General features: G+C 42.6%; 1 protein-coding gene across 2 annotated transcripts; it reads left to right on the top strand.

Moving 5' to 3' along the window:
* The first annotated feature begins 7,489 nt into the window (after nt 1-7,489).
* On the top strand, nt 7,490-12,383 carry ndufv3 (NADH:ubiquinone oxidoreductase subunit V3). Of its 2 annotated transcripts, none has more exons than XM_079662690.1 (4): nt 7,490-7,646; nt 8,412-8,544; nt 9,038-10,339; nt 12,094-12,383. In XM_079662690.1, the coding sequence occupies exons 1-4, from the start codon at nt 7,602-7,604 to the stop codon at nt 12,243-12,245; spliced, it is 1,632 nt and encodes a 543-aa protein (XP_079518816.1). In that variant the 5' UTR covers nt 7,490-7,601; the 3' UTR covers nt 12,246-12,383. The 2 variants fall into 2 exon arrangements, with proteins under 2 accessions (XP_079518816.1, XP_079518817.1); XM_079662691.1 differs by having other exon boundaries at nt 9,041-10,339.

Here is a 12,383-nt window from a genome sequence, read left to right on the forward strand (position 1 = left end):
TTGATTTGAAACGTTTTATATAGTTTTTTTCCCCCATGTTCTGGTTTTTGAAAATAAAATTTGCCAAATGTTACTATTTCACCAGTTATTTTTGCATTTTCAACTTTTCCTACGAATAACATTCTACATTCAAAGCCTTACATCTTTAAGATTATTTATACATTTGGAGTTTCATGCTACTTTTTAACTTAATATTAATTAATATGGAAACCATTCAGTCATCCAAATATTCCTGATTATTGACTTTTTTCTTACACATTATATTTCAGCATAAAGCATTCCCACTAGCAATTTCTTCAGGAATTGCATTCTCTAGTTATTATTATTATCTGAAACGATGTAATAACTTTTAAAACTTTTTCCAGTCACTTGCCCCATGCATTCAGCAGCAGCAGACCATTTATTTGATCCCGTTATGAAATGTCATCGTTTCGACAATAAATAAATTCTACATAAACGTTATCTTGCACATTTTATCTAACCATCTCCGTTTCTAACTTTCAATATATTTTAAAAGAGATCTCTCTCTCTCATCTGCGTGCGGGGGCGGGGCCTGACAGACACGCTGCATCTCTCTCTGGCTCAGACATGCTGCAGCGCTGTGCAGTGTGCACACAGTTCTGCCGGTAATGAATATTACATTTTGTGAGGAAACTTTTCCAAGCATTCCAAAATATATTCACTTCAGGTTTACGACAGTGACTGTAATCAGATTACTTGTTTTTCAAATGTAACGCCAGCTGAATACAGTTAGCCTACTTGATTGTTGTATTCTGATTACGTAACGCCGTTACATGTATTCCGTTACAACCCAACCCTGCTTCTAGGCTACTGTCCCGCAGCGCCTGCCTCTCTGTTGGACTCTGTCGCAGCGGGGCAACTGCTGTGGTGCGGAGCGCATAGAGAACCGCAGTGACGCGTCGTAAATCCGGAAGTAAACTTTTTCCGGTTCCTTCTTCCGGTTCCTTCTTGAAAAACCAATGCAAATTCTCCATAGGATTTTGGAAAATAGCTCGAAATAAGGTCTGTGGTTGACACACATTTAAGAGAGGGATCACGTTTTGTTCAGCTGGAAAATCTCCACATGCCAACCCTACTTTTATAATTTTTGAATCATAAATCTAGTCGCCAAAACATAAATGCTAACGTTATGCTATAAACGAACTACAAGCCAGTAGCCTACAGCAGCAGGGTCGCACGACTTCAACGTCACGCCAACTTAAGATTGTTTGAACTGACTTGCACTGAAACTGCACTTTGAACACTTTAAATTAAATATATTAACATTTTAAACTGTATACCCCGGTTATCTAGGCCATTTTGGTTTTGTTTAATGTATACCACGTTTATCTAGGCCCTTTTTGTTTTGTTTTATGTATACATGTCACACTGTGGGAAACGATATTTCGATATTTCTGGATGTATAACACATGTAGAATTTTTGACAATAAAGCTGAATTTGACTTTCGCATGCTTGTATATTTTAACAGAGCTTTTCATTTTAGCCACACTGAATTTAACTAGAAGTCATGGCTGTGTCAATTACCAGTCTGATATCGTTTTACAAAGATGACAAGAAGAGTGTAGACAGAGGAGAGAACCACTACAAGTCAGGACACGTAACAGTGCAGCCTAGATGAAGGTGTGCTTACCGGTGTTGTCAGGGCTAGCATGAGGGACAAGGTTTATAGTGTCGGTGAGTAGTGATAGCAAGAGTACCGTTAACGTAGAGTTAATTTATTCACATTAATTCCCATCAACAAATCAATTGTATGTGTCACATGAAATCTTTATTAGGCAAGGCAAGGCAAGTTTATTTATATAGCACTTTTCAACACAAGGCAATTCAAAGTGCTTTACAAAAAATGAAAGACATTAAGAAAATGGCATTTAAAATCAGTCATTAAAAAGAAAAGCTAATAAAATAAACATTCAAAGAAAAAATACATGGATAAAAGTTACAGTGCAGTCTAAGATATGGATAGTTCAATTAAAAGCAGCGACAAAAAGAAAAGTCTTCAGCCTGGATTTAAAAGTAGTAAGAGTTGCAGCGGACCTGCAGGTTTCTGGGAGTTTGTTCCAGATATTTGGAGCATAATAACTGAATGCTGCTTCTCCATGTTTAGTTCTGACTCTGGGGACAGAAAGCTGACCAGTCCCTGAAGACCTGAGAGATCTGGATGGTTCATAATTAAGCAGGAGGTCAGAAATGTATTTTGGGCCTAAACCATTCAGTGCTTGATAAACAGCAGCAGTATTTTTAAATATATTCTTTGACACACAGGAAGCCAGTGTAAAGACTTCAGAACAGGAGTGATGTGATCCACTTTCTTAGTGTTAGTGAAGAAGCAGAGTAAAGACTTCAGAACAGGAGTGATGTGATCCTCTTTCTTATTGTTAGTGAGGACTCGAGCAGCGGTGTTCTGAATCAGCTGCAGCTTTCTAATAGATTTTTTAGTGAGACCTGTGAAGACACCATTGCAGTAGTCCAGTCTACTGAAGATAAATGCATGGACACGTTTTTCCAAATCCTGCTGTGACATTAGTCTTTTAATCCTAGATATGTTCTTTAGGTGATAATAGGCTGATTTAGTAACTGTTTTAATGTGACTGTTGAAACCAATAACTAATTTAACCCACTGACAAGAGAGCCTACCTCCGAAGATCGTGACTGGCTGAGGGACAGACTCGGGGGCAGGTTTTCAGGAATTTCTTGGCTTCTCTCCCCCGAGCCAGAAGAGGAACACTGCAGCTTGGAAACACTTACTGTTCCTGAAATTATCAAATCTGTTGGGCATCAGGGACCTGAGGCAATTGTGGCAAGCATGGCATTGTCTGAGGAGCAACAGAGGGCAATTCAGGTGGCTACCACTGGTCAGCGAACCAACCCAAACTGGCATTTGTTCAGGAAAGGAAGGTTGACTGCCAGCAACTTTGGAGCTGTCCTGAGGTCAAAGCGTGTGACTGCTTCCTTTATTGCCAGGGTGCTAGGGCAACAACAGGCCCTTGATGGTGTTTTGTCTGTACAGTGGGGGACTATGAATGAATGTGAGGGCGTCGAGGCATTCACCACTGCAACCCAGATGCAGGTCCATGAGTCAGATTTGTGGCTCTCCCTATCAGGATTGTTGGGGGCATCTCCAGATGGTCTGGTAGGGTCTTCCGCAAATCAAGGGCTTCTGTGTCAGTAAGGAAGGAGAAACATTCAGCCTGCGTGAGGAACATCCTTACTGGCACCAAGTGCAAGGTCAGCTTCACCTCACTGCAAGAAAGAAGAAGAAATACAAAAATTGTGAATTTTTTTTTAATTTAAATTTACTCGCCTTTGCAATGTTGTGGTTGTTAGTGTTAGGTTTCCTGTCAGCTCGTCTGTTGGGAAGATATAAAATATTAGTTTCATGGAAGTCACACCGTCACATATAAGAGCATTAAGACATATAGTACATAGGCTAAAACAAAACATCTAAAGATATAACCTTGCACTTCGATAAGTCTCGGGAACATTTTCACTATTTTGACATTTTTATAGATGAAAATTGAACTAAAGAAATAAATGGTAGATTAATCCATATTGAAAATAGGTGTCAGCTGCTACACTAATTATAATAGTTATATTTCTTAATTAATTAAGATAAGATATTACTGTATTGATCCCAATTTGGGAAATGTTTGTGTTGCAGCAGCATAACAAGAAAAACAAAATATAAGTTATTATATATACAAAAGTATGTGAGGGATGGAATATTAAATTGAATATAAATGTAAAATGTACATGTGATTTCACGTCCAAGAGAAGCTATGGAGCCGAGAGTTCTCTGCCAGCCAGAGGTGATTTGTTATTAGTTCAATATGTCAAACTGATTTCCCTGACTACAATCTTTAGTTACATGGTGAAACGTTATGCTGCTTTTCCTAATTAGACTTATCATATAAGCCACGCAGGTTTTAATAGGATGTATTCATTATCTTTACTTATGTTGCGGTCTTTTCAGCAGCGCCCTCTCTAAAACGGCGATACAGTCACTACCCATCATTTACATTTCACCGTGACATGGACAAAAATGTAACGTCAGCTTACCTCATGACACGAATCCAGACTCCCCTTTGGAAAACATCGGCCGGGAAACGATAGAACAAGCACGTTTCATGCGAAGACCTGTGGCTGCAACCCGGAGCAAAGCAACAAACCATTGCGTAGCTAACTAGTAGCGCTAGCTTTAGCTAACGTTAGCTAACGAAACGAACTGCAGAGTAAAATTGGAAAACACTGGTAATTAATTATTCTATAATTTGTAAAACTACGGTGTTAAAAACGACAATTTCAAAAATGCAGATTCTAATGGTCAGATATAGATATACAGATACTAAAGATATGCAGGTACTTGCTTTCAAGAAGAACACAGGGGAAAACAAACTTAGCGGGAGTGTTTACGTGTTCGGCGTAATGACTTAAAATGGCCTCGACAATTTCTGTAGTCCTATTCAGCCACTCGGTAACAACCATCGTTTTTCAGACACGTAAACTCTTCAAAAATCCCCAGTGGGGTCACTGCTGATGTATTTAATGTCGTAGAACAAAACGTGATTTATCTCTTAAATTTGTGTCAACCACAGACCTTATTTCGAGCTATTTTCCAAAACCCTATGGAAAAAATGCATTGCTTTTTGAGGAAGGAACCGGAAGTGCTAAAAATGCTAACTTACTTCCGGGTTTTACGACGCGTCACTGCGGTTCTCTATTAACCAGACTCTTCACAACGAAGGATCACTTCTTCTTCAAGGCAGGGAAGGTTTCGCAGTACGCCGTCTACTGTCCCGCAGCTGCTGCCTCTCTGTTGGACTCCGGTACTGCACCTTACTCACGGGACGTTGTAAAAAAAAAAATGGGTGGGGGCCGAACGCAGTAACCACTCCGCCAACGCCACAGTCACCCCTGTCGTGCGGGCCGGATGAGAATGTCTGGCGGGCCGGATGTGGCCCGCGGGCCGCCAGTTGGTGGTCACTGAGCTACAGGTTAGCTTAGCCTAATCGATCAGTGCACTACGAAACCAGTGCTAGACAGTGAACTGCCAACGGGGAGAGCCCCGCCGGTCATTATTAACAGGAGAGCTGGATCTGATCGATATGGAAATAAACCCGAGTGAAGTGTAACCGGACGCAAGAGAGAGATCAGCTGCTGAGTCTGACGGAGACACGCAGCTCTGCATGATCACCTGATGCTCCGCCCTCTGTTTAGCGAGTTGACAGGACAGCGCAAAATGCGTATATGAAGTGTCATGAACGCAATAAATCATACCCTCGTGGGGGTGCGCTCATGTGATTGGCTTAGACTGGAGGAGACGTCTGATTGGTTATAGATGAGAGAAATTACAAGTACGAATCGGCTGGGGAGTCTCAAAAAACCCACACACGAAGGCACAGTGATCCATGCACAGAAAGCGGTTTGTGTTTGCAGGTTCAGGGCTTTTAAACGGAAAACAAATATGTATGGATCAAAAATACACATGTAAAACTTTTTTCTGCGTTTGGATTTTATTTACATATATATGAAACGGAACACATTTGTGTGTGCATTTAAAAACACAAGTGTGGATCCGGAAATACAAGTGTGAATCCTTTTGCGGATCATGAAATACAAGTGTGAATCCTTCTGTGTGCATGTGTGTATTATGAGACTGTTCTGAGCCCATACACTCGCAGCTCAACGAGGTTCCCTCCTGTCAGGTGGAGGGAGTAAATACAGCGGCAAGCTTTGGGAGGGCCTCCCCTCTCTCCGGCAGAAACAGGAAACGCCGGTTTCAAATCAGCATCTCTGACAAAAAATGTAAATTAATAACTCAAATAAAACTCCAAACATATTTCACTGTGTTACTTTTTTGTAAAGCTCTTTTAGTTTTAAACCTGATGTTTATAAGCTTCTTAGTTTTTGCAACAGTCTGTAAATATACACAACTTTATAATAAAATGCACACATTTACCTTTTACTAGACTAAACACAGGTATGATCCTAAGTTAAAACATTATGAGGTTATCATGAGGTTGTTAACATCGCAGTTTATCAGTGTATGTTTGCTGGAACTACTTGTAAACAGCGTGTTTCCTGACGGACACACACAGCGTGACTCCGGTCAGGTAGAGACCGGTCTGAAGTCAGTACCGCTGCAGACTCGCTGTTTGAGGGCTTGATAGCCCACTCCCCCTCCACACCGCTCCACACTCATTGGTTTGGAACAGCCCTCAATATGGCAGACCCTCCGCGTGAACGCCCAAACGGAGGGGTAGGGTGTAGGGGGCGGTTTGGGAATGGGCCTCAATGATAGGAAAGGAGGTTTCAAACTTCCTTTATAACCTCCTTTAGCTTAGGAACCACTGGACCTCCCTTTCTCTTACTGTGCAAGTGCTCTGTATAGAAAACTGTAGTTTCCATAGTTTCCCCACAGCAGCAGACGCACAAAATGACGTCCGCTGGCGCATCATAAACACGTCGGATAGTGAAAGTGCAGTCGGATTCTCTAAAGTACCGCAGTCTCTTCTCCTAAATCCTTTGAATTCTCCTATCCATTATCCCTTAACCCTGTGACGTTTCACTCAGAGGTCAAGGAATAGACGATAGGGTTAGAAGTTAGGAGCTGATTTTTGGATTATCGGAACGCAACCCGAGCTGTCCGACTTCAGGCGAGCTTTTTGAGACCTCCCCTGGCTGCGATCGGCTATTCTCGTCTACTTTCGAGGCGAGCCGCAGCTCGTCTCAAACAAGCCTATTATTTCTAGTATACTGAGGCCCATTCCCAAACAGCCCCCTACACCCTACCCCTCCGTTTGCGCGTTCATGCGGAGGGTCCGCCATATTGAGGGCTGTTCCAAACCAACGAGTGAGGAGCGGTGTGGAGGGGGAGTGGGCTATCAAGCCCTCAAACAGCGAGTCTGCAGCGGTGCTGACTTGAGACCGGTCTCTACCTGACCGGAGTCACGCTGTGTGTGTCCGTCAGGAAACACGCTGTTTACAAGTAGTTCCAGCAAACATCCACTGATAAACTGCAACCTCATGATAACCTCATATGTTTTTAACTTAGGATCATACCTGTGTTTAGTCTTGTACAAGGTAAATGTGTGTATTTTATTATAAAGTTGTGTATATTTACAGACTGTTGCAAAAACTAAGAAACTTATAAACATCAGGTTTAAAACTAAAAGAGCTTTACAAAAAAGTAACACAATTAAAGATGTTTGGAGTTTTATTTGAGCTATTAATTTACATTTTTTGTCAAAGAGATGCTGATTTGAAACCGTTGTTACATACAGTTACGGCATTTCCTGTCTCTGCCGGAGAGAGGGGAGTCCGTCCCAAAGCTTGCTGCTGTATTTACTCCGACCCTCCACCTGACAGGAGGGAGCCTCGTTGAGCTGCGAGTGTGGCTACAGACGGAGTTCACTCCGTCTCGGAGGGGTAGGTACGAGGGAGTGGTTTGGGATTGGGCCTACGTCATCGAGTGGCGCCACTCGATGACGTAGTATACTTGATATCACCCTTATCATTGTGGAAGCGGAACTGTTGGGGTTACTAACAGTTTCCGGCCGGAGCATAACATTGTGAACACAAAATGGCGACCTCCTTGCTGCGGTTAGGGCGACTGGGTTCCCTGAAGGTAATAATGGTTGAATGTTCTCCCAGCTGTCTGCATGTAGTCTGTTTGAATAGCACTCTGAGCAGGGTTCAGTCACAGTTACTCCGTCGCAGTGGACCCAAATACACGACTCGTCTCGGGTCTCCCTAGCACTGACCCCACGGCTTCTTGTAGCTGCAGCGGGAAAAGGGCAAAGCATTTTCTCTAACCTTAACCACACACCCGAGCTACCAGAGACGCGTTTACCATAACTATATTATGACTGCTTCAAAATAAAACTGTTATTAAAGCGAAAACTCGAAACTACCGGATGGAAGAGGCCATCACGGAGCTTTAACACACGCCCTTTTTCCCATCGAGAATGGAGTTGGCTACTTTTCTGTGTACACACAGTGATATGGCTACATAACTTAAAACCGCATGACATAAATAATTGCATGTCAAAATACCAAATGCTACGTTACGAATGTATATATTTTCCTGTTTATGACATTTCATGGTATTTGACATTCTGTTAAGTGTTTAATATCATGAGCGCCATCTAGGCTAGCAGCGGCTGCTAATCCTATATGTGACCTGTACGATGTGCTATACTTTTATCATGTTTAAAATAATCTGTTGTTGGCTAAAATTACAAATACAAAACATACCCACAATACAATGATGTTACCTTTACCTTAGCTTTTTTTGGAAGAAAAACATTTGATAAAGGGTTACAGTCCGTGTTCTGTCTTTGCTGCTATTTCGATGTTAAATGCAACTGTCTGTGTGTTTGCTTTTCCGCAGTGTCTCCACCAGGAGAGCTGGTGCATCCTGAGGAGCCGCCCAGCTGCTCTGTTCTGCTCCCGGGCTGAAGGGCCCCCTCAGTCAGCAGAGAGGCCCCCACAGTCAGCTGAGAGGGGAGAGGCTGCAGGCAAGAGTAAGGCCCTATACATCTGATCATTTTAGAAATGTTGAAATTCAAGGTTTAAAGTTTTCCTGGCTCATTGCTATTGTGTACTAATTATCTTTTTCCTTTTTTTTCTTTTATATTACGTACACATCTATAATTTATGATAAAGTTATTCTGATTTTAAACCTTAACGTGTAACTTGTTTTTTTTGACAGTGCAGGAAATGTACCTGTATACATTCAATTCTGAGTAATTCACTGTTAAAATGTAATTCTTAGTAGCTTCTGATGCTGATTGTGTCTAATTTTGTGTATACGTAGTGTACAGTACAAACCATCTTAAGTTATTGTATTTTGATATGTTAATATTGTGTTGTAATTCTTTCTTTTATTTGGACATTTCTAGGAAAGCATAAATGGGTATAGGATCAAGTGAACTTAGATTCACTGTGGAAGTCATAACAATTTACTGCAAATGTTTTCTTATTCAACCACTCCTATCCTATTTACAATTTCCTCAGCAGCAGAGGTTCAAGATGAGAGAGCAACCTTGCTAGCCTACAAGACAGCTGTGACCTTTCCAGTTAGACTTTCAGAGCCTGGAGTTTTCCTAACACAGGGTGTAGGTGCAACTGAATCTGTGGCGAGCCCCATTGCAGCTGCAGAAACAGCTGTAGCTGCTGCTCAGGTTATCATCAACACAGCAGCCTCCACTACAGACGATGCAGACGCAGTTGCCACAGCCTTCTCTGAGCCGCTTGATCCTGCAGCTGATGGATCATCATCATCCTCCTCATCATCCAGCGACTCTGACTCGGACTCTGACTCTGAGGACAAGAATTTAGAAAAAGCTGAAACCAAGACCTCCCTGCCAGAAGTGTCATATTCCAGTGTGCAACAAAGAGCAGAAGTCCAGGAGGTTGCATCAGATGTAAAGGGTGGCACAAATGAAGTGAAGAAGGAAGTTCCCCCAGAACCTGAAGCTACTCCTGCCTGTTCAGCAGCGGCAGCAGAAGCTGCTCAAGCTCCAGCCACCATCGAGGCACCCAGTTTTAGCTCTGAGGAGTTGGTAGACCCAGCTCCTGAGATCTGCACTGCCACCGGGGACACTGTGACCAGCCCAGAAGTTTCAGCTAAAGTGGAACCCGCTCCAGAATTAATAAAAAATGACCAGGTACAAACTTCAGCCGAAGTTGTGATTGAAGCTTCAACTTCAGAAAAAGCCCAAACAGATGTTCGTGTATATGCCACAGAGCCCCCACCTGCTGAATATCCTGCAGAAGCTGCCGAAGCTCTTGTAAAAGCTACTGAAGCTGATCCTGTAGAGGCTGCTGCAGAGTCTGTAGAAACTGAAGTTGCCCCCAGCGAAGTGGCTGCTGAGGCTGTAGCTGAAGTTTCTGCCCTTGTGAAGAGCACCAAGGACCTGGTGGACCCGGCCCCTGCCATAGCTCAAGCTGCCCCCGCTGAGGCTGGAGCAGAATCTTCTGCCCCTGAGGAGCTGGTGGACCCAGCTCCAGTTTTAGCTCAAGCCTCCCCTGCAGAAGCTGCAGTTGAAGACACTGAGCCTGTGCAGGGCACAGATGAGCTGGTGGACCCGGCTGCAGTTGTAGCTGAAGCTGCCCCTGCAGGAGATGCTGCCCCTGCAGGAGATGCTGCAGGGCCTGTAGAAGCTGAAGCTGCCCCCACTGAAGTGGCTGCTGAGGCTGCAGCTGGAGGTTCTGTCCCTGAGGAGAGCCCAGAAGATCTGGTGGACACAGCTGCAGTCATAGCTGAAGCTGCAGGAGAGGAGCTGCAGGCCGAGGCCCCACTTGAAGCATCTGAGGGTACACACTACAACTCCCCAAATCTTTACTTCTCTTTCCTCTCTGTGGATCTGTGAGCCATACAGATGACATTACTTATCTCTATCTTTCACAAAACATTCAGCGTAATGTACTGCTATCAGGTGTTAACTCCCTCACATACAGTAGGTGCTGTTGCCTCCACAGATTCTTCTTTTGCTTGTTTCATCACTCTCCCAGCTAACCTCCCATGGCCGTGGCATTCAGTTTGGCTGGTTAAGCATGGGGTGGATGCAGTGCATGTGTAGTATGCTTGCTGGGCTTTTGGTGCATTTAATTATTACCTTTGCTTGCTTTTTTTCTAATTGAAATATAGACTTTTCTGTCTTCGACCAGCATGACTATGTTGACCACGTATAATCAAGTAGAAGTGGCTGTAGCAAACCTGTGACAATCCTTCACTTTGCTTCTACTTTCTCCCCGCCTTTTTCTGTGTCAGGAATCGACCACGTATCTTTAACCTTTTTAAGTCTTTCTCGCTTAGCCTCCCCGCAGTTGCAAAATCCATCTTCACACCCAGAGTATTTCTCTTCATATTTGAGTCTCTTTGATATGTTGTTAATTTTGACGCATTCTTGTCATTTGCTCATATGAAACTTGGTTTAAAGTTCTCTGAGTTAATGGTAATGGTTACAGGTAATAATACCATTGTTTGGATTGATCGTGCCATGTAATGTTATTGCTAACAGTAATGTTAAAGTGCACATGGCCGTATTGTGTTACAGTGAAGACGTGTCCCTTACAGCAGCCGGACGAGTACAAGCTGGGATTTGATGGTGTCAGAGGAAGTGTTTCAGGAAGCAGGATTACACAGTAACAAAAACTATTAGATCAGTCATAAGAGTGCTGTATGTGGAACTGATAAGCATCCACCAACCAATGTTTTCCTAAACATCCCTGTAACTACAGCCCTTAAGTACACTTGTCTGCCAACACTTGTCTGACCAATGGTGAAACTCTCCTTCCTGGAAGACCCACCTCACCTTGTCATTAATCTCACCATTTTTTAATGTCTTTCTTTTTTTTAGACTACATGAAATAGTTCTTTACCTGATTGCCTTTGGGATGTTCATGGTGTTGATTAATGAAAACATGTAAATGTGTCTTAACTGTGTTTCTCTGACCTGTGTAATATCTCACATGTTGTTTATAACTTTACAGTCACAGCCTGATTTTCCGAACAGATTTAGATGTGAAAATAGTTTGAAGAACATTATGCACCTTTGTTTAATCCAAGACACCAAAACCTTTTCTCCAATACACCATGATTTGGACTTACTGTTGTTTCTCAATCCATTTTTATGCCAGTATCATTATTTCTCGACTTTGAGCTGGCTTGAGTCTGTTAGCACTTTACCTTCACATACTTTCCCCTCAGACATGATCCTTTCCACACCAGTGTGTCTCCACGCTGTTGGGGGTAATGCAGCCTTCCACCATAGGAAATCCTCACAATAAACCACCTTTGTCTCATGTGTGAATATGTAAATGTTTCTTTAAAAAAAATCTTCTCAAATGTTTACAGAGCAAGTCAAATTTTTTCCCACTCAGTAGTTTATCAGAAAAGCTAAATCAACTCCTAATAACAACTAGGACGAGGACAAAGGAGGATACCTAGTAGTATGAATATGAATAACTTTTCATTTTAATGAATGCATAAACAGCAGGAATATTTGCCAGCTCTCTATTTTCACACTCTGTTTTCTTACATGCCTTTTCTCCCCCTCCTTTTGCAGAGGCTGCAGCACCTCCAGAGCCCAATGAGCCTTTTGACAACAGCACTTATAAAAACATCCAGCACCACAACTACACCCCCTTCACGTTTGCAGACCTGGATGTAGAGATGGCTAAATTCCGCCTCCCGCAACCCTCCTCCATCAGACACTAGACGAGTTGGCTTCGCTGCAAACCTTTATATTGTTTAAAGATCATGGTGATGGTGAAGACCTTTTTATTGTGATTACCTGTCAGTTATGCATAATAATATGCTGTTAAAAATATCAATAAAGTACATACATTAAAAATA

Source organism: Notothenia rossii (genome assembly GCF_949606895.1).
Source record: "Notothenia rossii genome assembly, chromosome: 2".
Taxonomy (NCBI): domain Eukaryota; kingdom Metazoa; phylum Chordata; class Actinopteri; order Perciformes; family Nototheniidae; genus Notothenia; species Notothenia rossii.

What these genes read in the sequence shown, in the direction of transcription:
- ndufv3 (XM_079662690.1), top strand. Translation starts at nt 7,602, where the DNA reads ATGGCGACCTCCTTGCTGCGGTTAGGGCGACTGGGTTCCCTGAAG. An exon ending in GGGAGAGGCTGCAGGCAAGA is followed by an intron (nt 8,545 to 9,037) that starts GTAAGGCCCTAT and finishes CAATTTCCTCAG; the next exon opens with CAGCAGAGGTTCAAGATGAG. An exon ending in CCCACTTGAAGCATCTGAGG is followed by an intron (nt 10,340 to 12,093) that starts GTACACACTACA and finishes CTCCTTTTGCAG; the next exon opens with AGGCTGCAGCACCTCCAGAG.